We start from the raw sequence: 20,628 nt of genomic DNA on the forward strand, positions 1-20,628 counted from the left end.
GGGCCGCCATTTTTCAATCATCAAGGGATCATTTAGAGCCCTCTTCCTCAACTGGCGGACCGCCGACCTCCTCTGTCCGGTCCGCCGACCTCCTCTGTCCGGGCCTCCTCTGTCCGGACCCTCGGCAAATTGTATAAAATAATAAATTATAAAGTGATTTTTACGTTATACATTTTCTATTTTTGGAGGCCCGGTAGTCCAGTGGTTAGCACGTCTCCTTTCCCAGGGTCCACTGTGTTTCTTTTGCTACAACCATCAATTTTTATATGTGCAATCAATTTTTTAAAAAAGCATTTGCGTGATGAGTCTTTTTAAATTTTATTTCGATATGATTGTCAAAATTCACCAACGTTCTTCATAATTCATCAACATTCTTCGTACATAAAATTCACAACATCAATACAACAGAAGTATCGTATAGCATTGTCACAATCTGCCTTTCAGAATACATTACTTATAAGAGCATGATGTATTTTGTTTTGATGAATGCAGTGCTCTCTTTTGTAAAGTCATAGGTGACACAATTTAAGGATCACAATAAGACAGGGGTTGATAAGCTTTTTATCTCATAGATTTATAAGTCCAACTATTACATATTTTGCAGAACAAAAAAACTGTACACAACTTCATTCTGAATAGTTACACAACCTGAAACGTAAGTAACACACAGTATTAAAATAAGATACATAATACAACTCCTGATGCATCATTGCACTCAGAATTATATTTACTTATTTAATGTAGTCAGTGATGAAAATCGTCTTGCACGTGATCACTGGTTTTCCAGTATTCTACTGCAATCTTTTTTTTCTTGGACTCCCTTGAACCTTGAAAAAAGTCAGAAAACTAAAATGTCATTTTGCCACAATAATTAATTTGTACATTATGTTTGGGACCAAGCCATACCTGACTTCCTGTTTTGCTTTGTTTTCTTGTAAACGCAACAAGACAAGACCACGATTACAAGCAAAGCGGCCAGTGCTGAGCAAACTGGAATCAGGATGGAAAAATGGTTTTCTGAAAAGAAGAGGCAGCAACTGTAACAGCAAAATACAAATTCATAATTCATTTAACTCAAAATAGAGATGAGGATATAATGAGTGAAAATAAAATTAGAAACTGCAAAATAGAGGTTCCGCAGGGGTCTTAGGTTTAAATGGATATATGGGGGTCACGGGCGTTTTGGGGCCTATCCTAGCTGTCTTCGGGAGTTGACGGGGTACACCCTGAACTGGTTGGAAGCCAATCGAAGGGATGGCACACACAGACAAACAACCATTCACACTCACAATCACACCTCGGGACAATTTAGCGTGTTCCATTAACCGACTGTGTAAGTTTTACAATGTGTGAGGAAACCCGAGTACCCGGAGAAAAACCACGCAGGCGCAGTGGGAACATGCAAACTCCTCACAGAAAGGCCAGGCCCCGAAATGGATGCCATGACATCTGTCCCTCAAGAATTCAAACGTTCGTCTAATGTGACATCATGTCAACAAATATGAGACTTTAATTCAGTCATCATCATAGGATTCATTCTTTTTGGGCCACAAAATACAATAAGAACAAAACAATTTCATTTAACATCAAGTACAGTGAACTGCATATTTTCAATTCACCATTTGCGAATTTGCTTTATGTGCAGACCGTTTTTTTAAAGCTATTTTTTATTGTTTACAGTAAACTTCCTGATTCGCTTTTTGTCTGTTTTGATCAAATTAGTAGTTTTGCTTCGGGACAATTTGGTCGCATCTTGATGCCAAGGAAATTTGTTGAAGTGTGCTGTGAAGTTTCATTTCAACAGAAGTAGTAGTGTTCAAGTAGTATTAAATAAATAGTTTCTGTAATTAAATATAAAAGCCGTCATTTGTATCGTTTTTCTCGTGGAAGGAATTTATTATATGGTTATTCAAAAAACAAGCTTTTAGTAATTAACTTTATATTAACTGTAAATAAAAATGTTTGTCTTTAAGCTGAAAGTAGAAATAAAAATAAAATGATTGTGCTTAATTCAGTAAACTAGAACTGCCTGTTTTCGTATTGGAACTCTTCATACTTACCCCGGACCTCCAGTTCTACCATAATAATTTTGACATTGCGCCCATTCGGGTCAAAGACTTCCACTTTGTATTGTCCTGAGTCAGTCCTCTCAACACAGGAAATTTTTAAAGTCCCATTGTTTACGAAGAACTCCGTTCTGTTCCTGAAGTCTTCCTGTATCACCGGCTTTTCTTTTTTCACCGTAAACACAACTATGTATCCGCTGGGAAGGAGTTTCTTGCATCGCAGCTGATGGCCGCTCATGTCGACCATGAATTGGATGTAGACCGACCCTCCAAGAGTGACAGAGCAATGAGAGTCCTGTAGGGTGCTGTTGCATTGAGATTCACCCGGAGGAAGGAAAGCTGCAAGTACAAAGTAGGAGCAAAACATTGATGAATGATAGTTCATTATTATTGATGCGTTGCTCCAGATGAGAACATTACCATTTACTGTGCCGCCAAACAGCAGAAGAAGAATGACAGTGTGTCCCATATTCCTGCCTTCTCTCGTAAGTTTGATGCGGAGACTTCGAATTATCAGTAATTTCACAGGAAGGAAGGAAGTTGAGTAAAATGTCTCACTTCTCCTTTGAAGGCCTCTACCTCTCTGTCACTGGATTTGAATCGAAGAGCACAGTTTCAATGTTGTTGCCTGGTACCACCTTCAGCAAACAGCGAAAACAACTGCAGAATGGATCACCCTTGGACAAAATTGTACATTGGAAAAGTCTCAAATGTAATATATGCCTGAATATTAAAGGTGAATTAAAATACAGGAGGTGAATGTGAAACTTATTTGAGTACCTTGAAAGTTGAAAGATGTTTTACAAGCAAAAGTATATTTGTGATATCCACTGTGGTGATGTTTTCAAAATGTCTTGGGCATTTATGTGTCACATGCTCCTTTGTGAAAAGAGGAAGTGAAAACAGAATGTGGGCATAACAATACGAATTTGCATATCATGGCAAACATATATGCATATATACCTGTACTGTATTCATTTGATTTCGCTCAAAAGTACTCACCATGATGTTTGCATGTTGACTACATGTGAAATAATGCTGAGATGTCATTTTTACTCAGCAATCATGACTTGAAGTACCGGTAGTCATGACGGCTGTATATTCAACAATGCTTATCCTGAACAGGGTCGCAGTGGGTGCTGCAGCCGATCCCAGCTGACTTGGGGCAAAAGGCCAACTCCACCCTGAACTGGTTCCAGACGATCGCAAGGCACACATTGGTGAGCAACCATTCGTGCTCACACTCAGGTCTAGGGACAATTTAGAGTGCTCCATTAACCAGCTACTCATATTTTCGGAATGTGGGAGGAAACCAGAGTACCCGGAGAAAACCCACGCAGGCACAGGGAGAGCATGGAAACTCCACACAGGCAGGCTGGAGCCGGACTCGAACCCTGCACGGGTGCACCTCTGCACTGTGAGGCAAACGTGCTAACCAGTCGACCACCGTGCTGCCAGCCTTCTTATTATATTATAATATGCTCCCTACAAAAGAAAAGGTGTTATAGTGGAGCGCATTATATGGTGCCATAGAGTACTATGTGTTTTAATTTGTTTGTTTTCATACATCAGCTACGTTTCCTCACGTAATGACAATTATATTCAAGGTCCTTTGTGTCATTAAAATACTTTGCCTATGCAAAATCTCAATCGACTTGGCAATTAATAAAAAAAACATGCTAACCTTTTTTTGGGCAAAAGCAACATGAAAATCAATGTGTAATTAGCATCATAATTTAGCGCACACATTGCTCATGTCCATTACTATTCCCTTCATAGGTCGATTGATGCACATTTTACCTGAAAGGAAAATGTCCAACAATTGTGAGGTAGCAGAGTCTTCCCATACAGTGAAAGAGCTGCAGTACAAAACAGAGTCTACAGCTAAAACACACACAACACTTTAAATAAAATCTATAACGCAACATTAAATATATTATGATCGACTGAATGTCATCACAATCAGGCATAGGTGTCAAACTCAGGTCCTGGAGGGCCGCTGTCCTGCATGCTTTCCAAGTCTGCCGATTGCAACACACCTGATTCAAATGAACAGGATCAATGTCAGGCTTCCGCAGAGCTTGCTGATGATCTGATCATTTGAATCAGGTGTGTTGCAACAGGGAGCCTTGGAAAACATGCAGGACAGCGGCCCTCCAAGGACGCGAGTTTGACACCTATGTAATAAGGCAACGGGCCTGGCTCTGTCCAACAGGAACATCATCTGTATGATGTGTGGACAATTCAGAATGTGAAATAGTTGTGTCAAATGTACAAAACATAATATTTAATTCTAAAGAAGAAGGGAAAAAAGTTGGAAGCACAGACTTGCATCACTCTTCCAATGACAAAAATGTGTCTTTCTTAACACTGTGACGGGACTTGGTGCCATGGAATTAGGTTGAAGTGAGTTGAGGAGCCTCATTTAAACAAAACAAGAGTCTTGCGACCATGACACGGCTCATTGGTGTCAAAGAACTATGTTGAAGTCAGATGAGTAGTTTCATTTAGAAAAAGGCAGTTTTGCTGCCATTTTCTGGCGTGTATAGCCAATTATGAAAATTTTGGGGGTGGGGGAGTCATTAATTAATTGCAGATGCTCAATATTCACACCAGGCCCTTCCTCCTTGAACATTTAATCTGTGATATTCATGTGTTTAAAGATTATATATTCATATCCTGTTTGACATGATCCGTGTGTTGAGTCTCTTAAAAAACGATCTGCTATAAGACAGTTTAAGCTTCTTCTTCCAGTCCATATTCTTCTTCGGATAAAAGGTGCCACAGCTGTCCTCTTCCTCGTCTCCCACCCATGGAACCCAGGCACCGCCATTCAGGCTGGGCTCAGCCCGCGGGTCCTCAGATGGGTAGCGCACTGGGACGGCGGTACGGTTGTAGTACACCAGTCTCACCATCAACTCTTTGACAACATCTGGTCTCTGTTCGGAGAGGTCAAAACGTTCATAGGGGTCTCCAGAGATGTTGAAAAGCCATACCGATTTCTTGGGTTCAATGTGCCTCTCAAGGTTCCACCAGCTGCCAGGGAAGCTCGGAAGCACCTGCAGCGGTGTCCAGTCTCCGTAACCAGGATCTCCGGTCAGCAATTTCCAGTCTCCAGCTCGGATTGAGGCCTGCACGGCTGTATTCCAAATCCCATATCCCTTCTGCAGGGATCCGCTCCGAGCATGGTTATAGAGAGGGTCAATGTTGTGTAGGATCTCCAATCTGGGAGACTCCTTCCCTTCACTGATGGCTTCCCAAACATCAAATCCATCCACGCTCTTAGTAAGGGACTCATTGCCACCTGCCAGGTGCACTAGTGTGGGGTACCAGTCAGTGATGTGGACCAAGGCTTTGCTCACCCTCCTTTTCCTCCTTAACAGAGGACTGTGCACAAATCCCAAGCCTCGGATGCCACCTTCCCAGTAGGTGCCTTTACGCCCCCGAAGTGGCCAATTGTTGCCACCAGAGAGTGGTTGTCCACCATTGTCCGTAGAAAAGATGATGACACTGTTTTGATAGTAGCCGTACATACGTAGGGCATATGTTATATTTCGAACAGCCTCATCCACCACAGAAACCATGGCAGCATACTTCCTGCGAGCCACGTTGCCCAGCCCTCGGTACGGATAGATGTACTCTCGTGGGGACTGCAAGGGTGTGTGAACAGCTTGAAAAGAAAGGTAGATAAAGAGTGGCTGAGTGTGCGGATCGTGTCTTGCCAGGATTTTGCGGACCCTCTGTGTGTATAAATGGGTGGAGTATTTCCCCCTCTCACGCCAGGCTACTGTCTCGCCTTCGTGAAGGTCATAACCACACAGGCCCGGACCGTCACAGGAGTTGTAGGTGTAGTAGTTGACACTACCAGTCAGGGAGCCGAAATATGTGTCAAAGCCACGTCGTGTTGGCAGACACTCCTTCTTGTAAAAGCCCAGGTGCCACTTGCCCACCATGTGGGTAGAGTACCCGAGCTCCTGCAGCCTCTGAGGGAGGGTGACATGGTGAAAGGGGAGACAGTTGGGCTGGCGGGGGCGGATGATGGAGTGCTGGAGACCTGTGTGAATCTGGTACCTGCAGAATAATCACGCAACACTGTCAGGTGGATAAGTGTGTTCCAGTATTGGTTTGACCAAATGTCCTTCCTTTTCTCCTTTACATTCCCTCCGTTATTAAATTGTCATATCTCACTTTGTTCTTCATACAAACATTAAATAACTACACATGTTGACTTCTCTAAAGAAACACCAGGCCTTGATTATTTTGGGCCAAACTGTTGACAATAAAGAAATAAACCTAGTGTCCTCTTAATGTAGGTTATGGTAAAGCACACAAATGTTTTCATGAACAGACTTTTTAAATTTGACCTATGGCCATATTGCTGCTATTGGTTGGCAACCAGTTCGGGGTTTATCCCGCCTATTACCTGAAGTCAGCTGGGTCAAGCTCCAGGATGCCCGCAACCCTCATGAGGATAAAGCAGTTCAGATAATGGATGTATGGATGGCCATATTACTGCTGATGTTTGTTCAAAAGAAAATTACAGTATTTTACATTCATGTTACAGATTACCTTCCACCACATGCGACTCATACTCTGTTTTACATGTGTGTTGTACAACAGCACACACAAGCAGGCATGCAATGTGAGATGTCAAAGTGAAAGGAGTGCAAGTAGGGTTGGGGTTCCTGCTTTGCTCATGATTCCAATTCTCCTTACAGATGAGCTCAAGTGGCACATACAGGTAATTAAAATAAAATAACATTGTTATTGTATGGCCATGAGACATTAGTTTTTTACTTAATTCTTTTAAAGACACAAATACAAATCTTGCAACAAAATGACACCTGACAAGAAGAGAGTAACATGAATAAAACATTTTGCTGTTCTTTAAAATCTAACGACTTCACCAACATAATCTAGCGTGATTTTGAAATCGGGATACCAGTAGTTACCTTTCAGAGTTTTAGTATTTTAGAATAACATTGAATGACTGTGCAAAACACATGGAAAAGCAAGTGTTAAAATGCAATAGGAAATTCTTCTTAAACACTTATAAAATAAGTCTGCATGTTCGCTCATTTGTTTTTAATACTGGGTTCACAAGAAACAAACAAACAAATGGTACATTTGCCATTAAACTCAAGTTCTTTCATCCCATTTTTTTGCAAGCATTAGATTACTCATAATGTAGGAGAGTTGTGCAGACTGCACTATGAGAGAGCTACTGTACCTCCCAGTGATGAGTTGGCTTCGGGACGGCGTGCATATGGGCTGGATGTAATAATTCTCCAGCTTCACCCCATCGGCAGCCAGCTTATCGAGCACCGGTGTCTTTATGTCAGAGCTGTGATAGCCGATATCGTTGAATCCCTGATCATCTGTCATGATGAAGATTATGTGAGGAGGCTTTGAACCAAGAGACCCTCTGCCAGAAGTCTGACCAGGATATTTTTCGACCTGATTCGGACCGTTCAGATCCCAGGTCAGATATCCGAGACTGAGAAGACTCATCATGGAGAAACCCGTTAGGGCTGTTGTAGCCATTGTTATTCGTCTAAAGGCCGAACAATGCGGTCTCCGGCGTGATGTCATCAAAACATCTTGCAGTTGCTAAAAAAAAAAAGAAAAAAGAAAAAAACTTGCTACCATGCTCTGATGTCTCAAATTTGCACGCTTGATTGGAAAGTTTGTGAGCCCCAGCCACACTTTCATCTGAGTTCATTGCCACTCCAAAAATGTTTAAAATCACCTTGGAAAAGATTTTCCTTCCCCTAGTGGTCCAGTTAACACCGCCCATTTACCTCTCAGTTTGGTTGAAAAAACATCAGCTTCCTACGCCTTTAAAAACACACAGAGTAATGTTTCTACGAAAGCCAAGTGGCACTCATGAATGTAGATCACATTCCAGCTCTGAGAGTTCAACGTTCTTGTAAACAGGTTGGTGGTGGTTGAATGTATTTAGAAGTTCAAGTTCAAGTATTTGGCCAGCGTCTCTTGATCGAGTCGTTAATTATTATGGGATTGATCTAGACACCGTGGTCAAATCGATTCTTGCAAATATATGGTAAGTGTTTGGGGAAGGCCCTTCTCTGCTCCAACATGACAAGTTCCAAAAGAGGCATGCTTGGATGAGTTAGCTGTGGAATAACAATGAGCTCTCATCAAAAGCTTATCAGAACCGAGCACCATATTTTCTTTGCAATGTACTTTATAAGTTGGTCCATTTAATATGAAATCACATCTAATCAGAACCACTATCCCCACATTCCATGGCATGAAACATGATCCCAGTGACCCACATTTACATCTTGACACATGACTGGAAAGCAAAGAAAAACACTCCATGGGAGTTGGAATCACAGACAGACAGACCCACAGTCAGAAAACGTAGCGTGCGGGGAAGACTTGAGTTGCGGGGCCCTGCTCCACACTCAGAAACTTTCACAAACATTCCCTTAATATTGCTGCTGTTTGCAGACCCGGACTCAGATAACATTTCCGAGCAGGCGCAAAAGACTCGCTTTACAAATCCTCCAACAAGCCCCTGTTGCCTCGTGTCAAGGATTGATGACCGTGGAGTGTTAACACAGCGATATGGAAGTAAGAAAGATGTTACGTTTGGTATCAGTTGTCAGGAAAAATTCAAGCTATTGTTGCAAATTGCCAAAGAGAAAAGTTTAGTAAAGAAAACAAGTAAGTGTGATAAATTGAAAAATATCAAGAGGCCTGGGGAAACCACAGATGATAAATGTTGGAAAAAATATAGGCCTCTGCAGTTAAAAATGGATTCATTGTTATTTATAACCTCTTAGAATGTTTTGTTTCAGTGTGAAGATAAGAAAGTTAACTGAGTTCCTCTCTCTCTGATCTTGTGTTCTGACTTTGCTGTGAGAGAAAAAGTATGCGGCTTGTATGAGGCGGATGAAAACTGCTTGTTCATGTGTGGATATAGAGTATGAGAGGAAACAGCCAGACACTTCTAGAGTCATCAGATTTTATTTCAACTGTCCCCTTGCATGCATGTTTTTTTTCATTGGTATCTCATTCTCAAAATGCTTGTCTTGTGATGATAAAAGAACAGCTTATGATCCAAAGTTCAATCACATTGTATATGCTGTAACAGCTGTCCAAGACAGCTGTTACAGCATAGACATGTATGGCATCTAAGGCTACATGTTCACCGTATCTCACTGTACTCTACACTGTAGCTTTCGCAAAGGTTTTGAACTCTGTAGTCTAAATGCTACCGCTGAGGCGCCTTGTAATGCTGAGGTTTGCAGATTAAAATAAGATCCGCAAAGTTCTGTGCAAACATCTCAGAGCAACATATCTTACCTTGCTCGTGTTGATGTTGGCAGCAGGAAGACTTGTGAGTACGCAGACTGTTGGGCAACTAATGAGCCTCCCATAAAGGGCAAGATGTTTTCCGGGCAGGGGAGGGATCCCTGGTACAAGCAATGTGCCGGCGAGAGAGGCAGAATTTAAAGCAGGTCAAAGTGAGAAAGTGGTGCACCTGAAGTTTTAACTTCCTTGTGTAAGTTTGGGGGTTTGGAGACTAAGGAGCTTGGACAGGTAAAAACCTACAGCCCTGGCCTCAAAGATACAAAGTGTCATATTAGACATAGAACATCAGACTCAGATAAGAACACAAGCCAGTGAGTAGGATTTCTGGTGAGTCTTCACATCAATGGGCACCAATGACTCAATGTAAGAGAACCACACCACAAACCTCCCCCCAAAAACAACCGACTCATCCACACCATCAAAATGACCAAACACTGACCGAAACTTACTGGAAGCTACCCTTCACCAGTTAATCACCATCGTACGATCATTTCCTGTGCTTTGTTTTCTAAGAAAGCAATGCGAGAAGAAAATCCATCCATCCATCCAATTTCTAATCCACTTATCCTCAAAAGGGTCACAGGGGCTGCAATGTGTCGGTCACCAGCAGATGTTTGGTTTTGGCTGAAGGAAGAGGCACTGTTACCGAATATGGCTGCTCCCCCTTGAGCATGAACACTGCCTCCTTTCTCATCAGCACAGCCCTGCCAGGAAACCTTTACCTATTACCCAACCTCTTCCCCTAATTTTCTCATCTGAGGACTGAATGGATGTTTTCGCTATTCCTGTGTTCCATATGTTTGTGATGGTCAGGGGACCCAAAAAGCAGGGCAACAGGAGAAGCAGGGTGTACGGAACAAAATGCATGAACAAAAAAAACACATAAATGGGTACATTGGAAAAACTAAATCAAAAACACAAACAAAGTCCTGAAAACCACAAAAAAACAAACATAAAGCTATGACAGAAACACAAAACAACATGACAGCAAAATGACTTGATGGGTGAACAGGCACTCCAGAGACTCTGCTGTTTATACACAAGCATGTTTTTTGTCTTTTTTATAATACATCCCTTTGCATAACTATTAATAATAAAATGTCAATAATAAAGCTTGGTTTCGTTGAAACCACAAGAGAGGCACAATTAAACGTAGTTGTTGCTTATAGAGGTGTGGAACTGTACGCCTGATATTTGACTTAACTTATGAGTGAGGCAAAATATTAAAAACGCCTCTCTATCATGTGTTACATTAAAAATGTCTGGAAATCACACACCTCAAGACATAGGCTTGGCTTGTGAATGTTTAATGTTTGGAACAGAAAGTAGATACTGTATATTGCCTGAAAAGAGAACAAAGTGGCATTTACAAGAGTGACCACTCACATTTCCTGCATTTCATTGAAGGGCAAAGCTTGATTTTTTTTTTCTTTACGTGCTCAAGGAAATTTTTCACAGACCTCTAAGGTTCTCCGAAAATATTCCTCCACTTGATGTTTGCAGTAAGACAAAGACATTGCTGTTGTTTTCCTTCCATAAAAGCTGGATGTCTTCTCTCTCCCCGAAGATGCCATATTTTTGACTAGGGTCGACCGATTTTTAAAAAGAATCTAAGTGAGACTTTTTTGTGGTGAGTTCCAACTCATTTTGCTATGCCGGGTCCCATTTATCATTCTTTTTTAGTTTTTTTTTATTTTTTTTATCGCAGCCTTTGCAATTTGAAAATTACATTCTACCCCATTTTGATGTCAATTTCAATTGGATTAATTACTCAACCCTATTTAGACACATCTGAGCTATGGTGGAATATATTGTCTTACATTATAGTAGAAAAAGCCAATATTTTGCTCTCGATTAATATTACAGTGCAACCTCTGTTTTAGCATGCCCCAATATTCTGCAAAAAATCTTTTGTTTGTTTAAATTTTGTCCCTGTTTTTATACATCTGTTCAGTTTTTTTTGCAGTTTAAAATTGTCCTGACAATAATTTCTGCATGTCTGAGACGCTACCATTCTTTTCTGAACTCAAAGCACCCTCACAAGTGTTTTCTTGTACAGTTGAGTACATGCATCATAGACATTTTAGCCATTTTGTATGCTGCCGGTCTTTCGCCTCTGCAGACATACTTGTCTCACTGTTTCCACTGTCTATATTTATTTTGACTTTATATTTTGCCGGATTTAACTATTGTTAGAGGTTGCGTTACAGGATGCAGCACCTCCTCACTTGAGTGAGCAACACTGAGTGTCACCTTGTGCCATCATTGAAAGCATTTTGAGTTGTTGTTTTTTTAATTCTTATTCATAGAGTTTATTCAGTCCATTTGCTCTTTTAGCCAACTTCAGGCCCAAAACCTACTGGCCCTTTAATAAAGAAGATGAGAAACACCAAATAATTCAAGAAAGAACTCATAACAAGACCTCCCAAAACTTTTATTATAGTTATTTAATGATAGTTGTTTAATGGTTATTTAATTATTTATTTTTACATTTTATTATCTGAATTTATTTCACTTTTTTTCCTGTACTTATTCTCTGTAAAATTTATTCATTCATTCATCTTCCGTACCGCTTGATCCTCACTAGGGTCGCGGGGGGTGCTGGAGCCCATCCCAGCCGTCTCCGGGCAGTAGGCGGGGGACACTCTGAATCGGTTGCCAGGAGCTGGAATCGAACCCGGTACCTCTGCACTGTGAAGCCCACGTGCTAACCACTGGAGTACCGGGCCGCCTTGTAAAATTTATTTCTTGTTAATTTTGGTGAGTCGTGTGGAAAGGATTATTTGGATTTACAATTACAGTATTTCCAATGGGAATTATTGTTTTGATTTAAGTACAATTTGGTCCAATCACAAAATTAAGGAAACAAAGGTTCCCTTCCCACCATGTCATCATTCTCTTCAAATTCACCATGTGTCCTTCTCGAATGTCATTTTTAACATTTTTCGAAAATTCACCCAAATAAGATACCATGTAGCATCCCTTTTGTTACTTTAATTTTTATGTTTTTTAATATCGATCTTTGTTCTATGTGTTTTATTTTTAATTTGATAGCTTTTACTCAAAGATACTCATTTTTACATAATCAACAAATTCACATCTCACAATATTTTGCTTTTATAATTACTCCAAATTTCCCATGTAAATGTTTAGATTAGAGATTATAGTTGAGATTTTGTCTATTTCTTTGAATTGATGCTTCACTTTTAATCCTTTTAATCCGTGCTCAGGACCTCAGACTGGAGCAAAGGTTTACCTTCCAACACGCGAACAACCGACCACAAGCACACAGGCAAGACACCAAAAGGAGTGGCTTCAGGACAACTCTGAAATGTCCTCCAGTGGCCCAGCCAGAGCCTACATTTGAATCTGATCGAACATCTCTGGAGAATAGATATCTCAAAATGTGCACCGACATTCCCCATCCATCCACCTTTGAAGAGGTGCTGCAAAAAGGAATGGGTGAGATACCAAAGATAATCATGCCAAACCTGTGGCATCATATTCAAAAAGACTTGAGGCTGTAATTACTCCCAAATGTGCTGTAACAAAGTATTGAGCAAAGGCTGTGAATACTTTTCGACAGACTGTCTTGGTGCCAAAAAGTTTTTCACATTAATGTATTGGGGTGCTGTGTGTCGAATTGTAAGGGGGAGGGAATCATGTATTCAATTTTCGGGTTGTGGCCGTAACACAATAAATGTGGAAAAACTTAATGCTGTGAATACTTTCGAGATGCACTATGGAATCTTCCCATTCTTCGTCGTTCATTTTCTGACTCAATGTACGATTTAATCTGCATCCAAACCTGCACTTTTGCACCTTATCAACGGGTCTGTGTGCAATCAATCCATTGACGATCCGATCCAGCCATCAAATTATGATTTTGGATAGCAAATTCAAGCAGATAGTCTCGAAACCGGAACAAAGTGCACGAGTTCAGGCAGCACCTTACATCCCATGATGCACTGCGGCGGAAGTGCAACTGCATCCTCGGTTCAAAGTTGAAGTTGAATATGCTCCACGCGTGATAGTTAATAGTGACTTCTTGTAGTTGTTGCCCGGTCTAATCATTATGCCAGAAAACGTGCATTTATTCCTCTCTTTACTGTTTTCTGTTGTAAGGAGAACATGTCTGTGAACACGTTCCATCACGAGCTGATCGTGCTCATTTTTCGCTATTTAAAGGAGAATGGCTTCCACTCGGCTGCAGAGGAGCTCCTGAGACATAGCCCACAGGTACACACCATCAAGCAAAATAAAGGGCCAGGAAACGGAGAGTTATATTTATGTATCTCGGTGTGTGTGGAACGTGTTCCTTGGAAAATGTGTTTTATTTCCTCTTTGCAGGAGCAGCAAGTAACGTTTAAAGGTTATTTGTACTTGCCTTACTTTATTAATTTTTCTGACAACGTTTTACTTTTACTCCTGCCGTTTTACAAGGAGGCAACAAAGTAGTAGAAAGCACCTACTACTTTGTCAAAAATTCTTTCTTCTAGTTACATTTTCAGTTCCTCGCTTACGATCTAATTTTTTTGAGTTCGTGCCACGAAGGTGCCAGGGGGCATGAATGACAATGATACAACAGATAAAGAGGCTGTATATTTCCTAAAAATGACCTGTTCTTGGCTGCAAGAGTGAACCTAAAAACTAATCTTCTGACGTTCAAAAATGCTTCTACTCTGGGGAGGGGGGCGGCGGCGGCACGGTGGAAGACTGTTGAGCACATGTGCCTCATGGTGCCGAGGTGCAGGGTTTGATTCCAGGCCCCGGACTTCCTGTGTGGAGTTTGCATGTTCTCCTCTCCCCTTGCCTGCTTGGGTGTTCTTATATATGTTCTCTCATCATCTGTGGAGGTTGAAAAAAACTAACAATTTGTAGGGAGTAGAAAGTGCAAATATCTGTTTTCATTGTAGGAAGTATAAGTAGAATAAGGGTCAGTAAAAATACAGATCGTACAGATACATGAAAATATCACAGTTTTGATGTGTTTGTGTGGTGTTGCATTCCACCACTGCAACATAGGTCCCCACATGCATGTGAAAATATGATCTTATGCATTTATAAATGTGTACACACAACTCTTGAAATAATTGATGGCCCCAAAGGTGACATACTGGTTAAGAAATGTGTGTACACAGTTTTGTGGATATTCATGGAAGTCACTAATTTTACTGTATGAGCAAAAAAAAAAGATTTTTAAACATGGGAGTCAAAACAGTTATTTGGCTTTATTACAGGAATTTGTGGTGGGTGTGACAGGTATATCTTCATCATTAGTGGAAATCTACAGTTCCTGGTTAAAGTGAGTATAGTGTGGAAACCAAGCACATTTATCTTTTGTTAACAAATGCTTTTGTGAATAATAATTTTCACTTCCTGTCAGGCAATCAAAGAACAAGTGCTCAAGGTCTAATGGAGGAGGATCAATTCAAATTAAAGGTATGATTAAACAACATTTACACTAAAAGGGAACTCGAAAGTCAAAACGGTTCTTTGCAATACTACTAAGTGCCACCACCAAGGTCGACTGGTTAGTGCGTTGGCCTCAAGTGCAAAAAAAACAATTTTGCTCACAAAATTAAATAAATTCTTTACAAAAACTGAAATTACATTTTACGTTTATTAAACTAACTAAGCCTACCTATCATTACAGTAAAAATCTCCTTTGTTTTTGGCTTTAGGAATTAGTTAAATACGCATCTTTGGGCTTGATTTTAAATGCATTTATTTTTATATTACTGAACAACGATGAACCAGAAGAAGAGATGGTCTAACAGTGGTCTGGGAGTTTTAGTCCTCCTAATGTGTGTCACACAGAAGCGATGTCATCAAACATCACCAGATGACATCGCTCCCAGGAGAAAAGGTTGCGTCTGGTTTTAGCTTCAATGGCTACCATGCTTTTGTCATTTAACTCGGTGCAAAATGCTAGGTAAGAAGTACTTTCTTTTTTTCCAAGTATTAAAAAAAAAACGAGACAGTATACACAAAATAGTACACTACCACTGAGTCAAATAATTCTCAAGAATTGAGCCACAAATCCGTTTTAGAACTTGGCCCCTTGGCAAACAAGACATCCTAGCTTTATTTACAAAGTAATTAGGATGCATGCATGCATCTAACTTTAGAAGCTATATTATGCAATGCACTCATTTTAATTGAAAGTCTGTGGATGGTACCTTGTATTATGATTTTTTTTAATGTTTTAATATTTACCACACAATACTTAATATGGTGTTTTTTTCCCACAAAACTATAGGAGCCTTGGCACCCACGAATTAAGACACAGCATTGAGATTAATATTGTGTTCGTTTAGTAAAAATTAAGATTATCCCCCCATCCCCCCTTCATCTCAGAAGGATGATATTTTGTCTAGCACTGCCCCCTGCTGTTGGGTGTCATTGACGTGTCATTGGACTCGCATTTCAAATGTCTCATGCTCACTTCTTTCCTGGTTTTTGTCACGTTTACAAAACGTACCTACATCAATTTCAGTCGACAGCAGGTGCCGGTGCTCGATATAATGTCAGCCCCCTAAAATGAATGCAAGATTAGCAAATACATCTCTTTATGTAGCGCTTTAAATATTAGTAAGACTACCTACCCTGTTTCGAGTGGTGTAGAACAGATCGCAAAGAATGGTTTTGACTGGCGTTCCCCTTTACATGGGCCGGGGAATGTTACAGTGTTATAGAGAGGGCGCATTATTTTTCCTCCAATCATTTCCCTCATTTACTATGGTCAGATGATACAGGTTTGCCAGATGTGATGAAAAGGGACTCTTTTGTTCTTTTTTCAAACTCTTTAAGTAAACATCCAGGTCAACTGGAAAGGTGGTGGTCTGCACCTGATGGCAAAGGTACAGTCAGCACTATTGCTGTGTACATCAGGGATGCACCACTACGACTTTTTCAGCAGTCTTCCCCGCATTTCTGAAGCCTACCAAATCAGTCTGAGACCATTTAAAGCAGGGGTGTCCAAACTTTTTGCCAATGGGGCCAGATTTTATGTGGTAAAATGTCGGGGGGCCGACCTTGGCTGACATTCTTTACATTGAACAACAATATTGTTCAGCAAATTTTAGTAAGCCAGTCTGTTTCACATTTCCATTTTTATTTTAATTTCAACAATCTTAAGAATTTCTTTTGGTTCATTTGAAACAGATATATCACATGCAACTGCTTATTCACTTGACTTTTTCTTAAACAGAAGTCTCCTGAGTGCAAATTGATTGATTTGAAACATAAAATGTATCACCATGACTTTTCAATAGTCACAAAACCTTTGACTCGAACAACAGGGAAATGAACAAGCAATACACATATCCACAACTGCAAGGATCATTTGAAATATGACATATCAGTCAATATAAACACGGAGTGATGTCTTGTTAACTCGTGAGTGATGCCCTCTAGTGTCTAAATGCTATTACTCATTTAGTGAATGCTATTACTCATTTAGCCACTAGAGGGAAGCAGTACTCTATGAAACATCACTCACCAGTCTACGAGACCTCAGTCAATGCAACACGTGTTCCATTGCGCCCAACCTGCGGGCCAGACGGCACTGGTTTTATGACAGGGGCCGAGGGCCGGATGAAATTCGACCGCGGGCCGGATTTGGCCCGCGGGCCGGACTTTGGACATGTCTGATTTAAAGGCTCAGGAAAACCTCTGCAGGTGTTTTACATTGATTAGCTGCCACATTTGGGACAAAAAGAACCTGTTGAACTCTTTTGAAATTTGTGGAATGTTTTCGTGCGTGCGTCTTTCTGCAGCATAAAACTGACAGGACAACTGAAGTGATCTTTTATTACATCGTTGCTTACCTTTCTGTACCTTTCTCACCGCGTCGCCTGCCCCAAGTGAAAGTTACTATCAGTGTTTTAGAGCATAAATTGCGGTCTGCTCACAATGTGTTGTCATTCGTTGTGATTCTATACCTTAAAGTTTTTCCACATGGCTGATGTGGCTCCTACCCAGAAGCTATTTATCATGCTGGTGAAGTGGTCTTGGCATTAAAGCATGAAAACCTTTTTTTCCAGTATGAGAACAGGTATTTAGTGTGCATAATGATGAAGAGAATTGCTATGTGTATTGTTGTACTACTAAATTCTTCTTTGGGTCCTGATAACCCAGCTGCTTCCAAAAAGGACAAATCTGCAAAGAAAACACAAACACAAAAGGTGAGTTTCCACTTCTCTCTTGAAAAATATTAACTGCTTACTAAACTACTAGACCAGATTGATTAGGATTTGTATTTCCAGTTGTTAATAACAAAAGAGGAGAAAAATGATGGAAACCTGTCCCAAACCATCACACCGGCAAAGTTGAAGAAACAACAAAATGCTGTGGCTGCTGGTGAAAGTGATTCTGACTCCGACAGCAGTTTGGATGTTGACAAATGGAAGAAAATGTTGGTCCAAATGACAGGTAGGTGTGTATGTGTAGGCTTACAGGTACTGTTTGTGTTGTACAAGAGACAACATTTTTGGGTGTGTGACGTAACCCACTTCAGTCTCTAATGTTTCTGCCAATCAAATACCCTCACAATGATCAGAAAGACAAATGTTACGTGATAGCCCTGTGATGCACATTTTACCCTTAAAGCATGCATGCCATACATAGTTTAGTTTCACTTGCATGGTGACTAAATCAACTTTTATTCTAAAAAAAACCCAGACAATTTCACTGTAAAAACAAGTGACTGAACAAGAAAATGTGTGACCACATGTCAGAAGATGACTCGAAAGTCAAATTGGAAAGGATCACGAATCTTTCTGCTATTTGTCTGCATAGCCTTACTTTATTAAAATGATTGCTGAGGAAACAGTTCATTATGACAAGAAAGAAGTGTATGAAACAGTTTGGCCTTACATGAAAGGGGGACGCTGTTAAAAATAGGATTATTTTCAACATTAGGTTAAAACGGTTAATATTCTGGAGAATGATCAGCCACTCTTAATAGTTTGGTTACCTCATTAGAAATGTCTCATCATGCAAAATTAACTTGTTAATACTTGTTGCAAAAATATGAACTGGTGCATTATAGTCACTGCCAAGGGTGCTAGTTTTTTTTGTAAGATATACTTCTTTTGTATACAGAGGTTGACGTTGCCAAGATGGATAGCATCGATGCTCTGGACTCTGCTACACCCAAACCTGTGAAAAAGAACCCCAGGAAAAGTCAAGCAAAGCCTAAAGCTGATGTGCCTTTTAAAAAGCCCACTGCAAAAAAGAGTGGCATCTTGGCGAAAGCAGTGGCGAAGAAACAAGCAAAGTCAAGTACCCCCAAAAAGACAACTCGAAGAACTGGGTCTGCACCTGAGACGGCCTTGGCCACTTTGAATGGCACGCAACATTTGACATCAACCGATGAAGAGAGAACATCAGCATCCAAAGAGACAAAAAAGAAGGAGAAGAAAAAAGTTAGAACTCCCATTGTGGAAAAGGCTAAAGCTCTAAAGCTCCAACACAAGAAGAAGAAAAAGGACAGTTCTGAAAGCGAAGTGGGAGAGACTACACGGGAAAACGCCAGCGAGGCAGAAGATATGAAACCGGAATGTATGGGAAAACCTGAGGAGGATATAGCAAACTGCAGTTCTCAATCCCAAGATGAGCGGATAGCGCCGGTCAACACAACTGGGAGTGCTGAAGAAGTAAAAAGAAAAGAAAAGAAAGCCAAGAAAAGAGAGAAGGGGGCTGCTGATATATCCGAGACCCATGGAAAAGACAAGAAATCAAAGAAGAGAGACCGTAATAAAGAGAGAATTTCTGAGATTGTTGACAGTGTGAAGGGTGACAAGCATGTGTCTCAACAGGGAAATCCAGACCAGATGGAGGAAGCGAGGGAGAACGCGGAGACGGCACTTTGCACGGACACTCCCATTGCAGATGTGAAAGAAAAGAAAGCAAAGGAGAAAAAGAGAGAGAGTCTTCATGTGGAGGGAACTCCTCAGCTAGTCAATCCCGGAACGAAAAGGAAGCGGAAAAAAGACAACGCTAATCCTGATGATCAGCAAATAGTTGAAGATGAAAACACGAGCGTTGATGTAGAGGAGATAACCGAGCCAAATACAGAAGTTAAGAAGAACAAGAAAAGAAAACTTTGCTCAATTGAGCCAGTGACGCTGTTCGCCCTGGGGACGCCAAGTCCTCCATCACAGACAAAAAAAAGTAAGTTTGACTGAATCGAGAAACCTGCTGTTGCAAAGTGCAGTGTGAAAGGGCCTTTACAGTATTACACGGTTTGTTTTGTCACTTCCTTGCTGCAGAGAAAAGCAAAGTGGATTCAGGTGAATTCTCAGCAACACCAACAACCGCATCAACAGCCATGTGACGAGCACAAGGACGTATGGTATGATCATACCATCCATCCAACCGTGGACTGATAAAATGCCATTTTATTTCTTTTGTATAGGAAGAATTGTTCATTTTTTTTAAAGACCTCCCCCTTTTTCTTATTTTAATATGGTCATCTACTAAATAGGACAGGGGTGGCCAACCCGCGGCTCGCGAGCTGCATGCGGCTCTTTGGCTGGTTCAATGCGGCTCCTGGGCTTTCACACAAGCGTTGAAAATGCCTCGGCAGCGGTGATGCCATTCAAACAAGGAACTAACTACACAGAATGTACTACGTCAGCCTGTCATCAATCCAGTTACTTGATTGACATAGAGGGCAACCAATCAGATGACGGCATCTCCGCTCATGCGCAAACAACGGCGCTAAGCTAGTCAGCAAATTACCTCTGAGTTTAAGGCAGGGGTGCCCAATACGTCGATTAGAACTGAGTGAGGAAAAAATGATTTGTTTGTTTGTATCTTTAGCTTTCATTCATTTTCGGCCCGTTCCAACTGTTGCTCATCGTGGTATGCATACATATGTGCACGAGTGCACTGGTGGGCACACCCGTGTGTGTGTGTGTGTGTGTGTGTGTGGCCCACAAAAGTGTTGTTGCTTGGTTCAACTTTTTGTTCATCTTCATTGCTTATCGCAAAAATAAAGAGATGTTTACCTCTACTAAATAACTAACAATTTCATTGCAATGCTTGTGGGTAGACAACATTTTTTCGCTAAGATGCCCGCGGGATCGTAGTGAGCCACTGCCTGAGCGGCACAGTGGCGGCGCGCAGTGGCGGCGCGGTGAAGTAGGTACGTTTTGAAAAGGGACAGACGGAAGGACAGACCGCGTGCGGGACGACGCGCAATATATAT

At 40.9% G+C, this 20,628-nt stretch overlaps 3 protein-coding genes across 3 annotated transcripts; 1 reads left to right on the forward strand and 2 right to left on the reverse strand.

The window, feature by feature from the left end:
* Positions 1–293: 293 nt before the first annotated feature.
* LOC127611081 (uncharacterized) lies at positions 294–2,649 on the reverse strand. Its single transcript, XM_052081385.1, has 4 exons — positions 2,487–2,649; positions 2,061–2,405; positions 907–1,017; positions 294–827 (listed from the first exon to the last, which is right to left on the reverse strand). Exons 1-4 carry the CDS (start codon positions 2,533–2,535, stop codon positions 745–747), a joined length of 588 nt encoding a protein of 195 aa, XP_051937345.1. The 5' UTR covers positions 2,536–2,649; the 3' UTR covers positions 294–744.
* Positions 2,650–3,741: 1,092 nt separating this feature from the next.
* On the reverse strand, positions 3,742–9,843 carry arsia (arylsulfatase family, member Ia). The gene is made up of 3 exons (XM_052080700.1): positions 9,402–9,843; positions 7,297–7,676; positions 3,742–6,137 (listed from the first exon to the last, which is right to left on the reverse strand). The coding sequence occupies exons 2-3, from the start codon at positions 7,656–7,658 to the stop codon at positions 4,739–4,741; spliced, it is 1,761 nt and encodes a 586-aa protein (XP_051936660.1). The 5' UTR covers positions 7,659–7,676; positions 9,402–9,843; the 3' UTR covers positions 3,742–4,738.
* A 3,552-nt stretch (positions 9,844–13,395) lies between these two features.
* Positions 13,396–19,975, forward strand: tcof1 (treacle ribosome biogenesis factor 1). Its single transcript, XM_052080822.1, has 7 exons — positions 13,396–13,649; positions 14,651–14,715; positions 14,797–14,852; positions 17,553–17,599; positions 17,681–17,846; positions 18,519–19,589; positions 19,688–19,975. Exons 1-7 carry the CDS (start codon positions 13,542–13,544, stop codon positions 19,750–19,752), a joined length of 1,578 nt encoding a protein of 525 aa, XP_051936782.1. The 5' UTR covers positions 13,396–13,541; the 3' UTR covers positions 19,753–19,975.
* The last annotated feature ends 653 nt before the right edge of the window (positions 19,976–20,628 follow it).

Source organism: Hippocampus zosterae, chromosome 1, assembly GCF_025434085.1.
Source record: "Hippocampus zosterae strain Florida chromosome 1, ASM2543408v3, whole genome shotgun sequence".
NCBI lineage: Eukaryota > Metazoa > Chordata > Actinopteri > Syngnathiformes > Syngnathidae > Hippocampus > Hippocampus zosterae.

What these genes read in the sequence shown, in the direction of transcription:
- LOC127611081 (XM_052081385.1), bottom strand. Translation starts at nt 2,535, where the DNA reads ATGGGACACACTGTCATTCTTCTTCTGCTGTTTGGCGGCACAGTAAAT. An exon ending in GTTTGGCGGCACAGTAAATG is followed by an intron (nt 2,406 to 2,486) that starts GTAATGTTCTCA and finishes TTGTACTTGCAG; the next exon opens with CTTTCCTTCCTCCGGGTGAA. An exon ending in GGTAGAACTGGAGGTCCGGG is followed by an intron (nt 1,018 to 2,060) that starts GTAAGTATGAAG and finishes TCTTCTTTTCAG; the next exon opens with AAAACCATTTTTCCATCCTG.
- arsia (XM_052080700.1), bottom strand. Translation starts at nt 7,658, where the DNA reads ATGACATCACGCCGGAGACCGCATTGTTCGGCCTTTAGACGAATAACA. An exon ending in AGCCAACTCATCACTGGGAG is followed by an intron (nt 6,138 to 7,296) that starts GTACAGTAGCTC and finishes ATTATTCTGCAG; the next exon opens with GTACCAGATTCACACAGGTC.
- tcof1 (XM_052080822.1), top strand. Translation starts at nt 13,542, where the DNA reads ATGTCTGTGAACACGTTCCATCACGAGCTGATCGTGCTCATTTTTCGC. An exon ending in AGGATCAATTCAAATTAAAG is followed by an intron (nt 14,853 to 17,552) that starts GTATGATTAAAC and finishes CTGATAACCCAG; the next exon opens with CTGCTTCCAAAAAGGACAAA. An exon ending in AATGTTGGTCCAAATGACAG is followed by an intron (nt 17,847 to 18,518) that starts GTAGGTGTGTAT and finishes TTTTGTATACAG; the next exon opens with AGGTTGACGTTGCCAAGATG.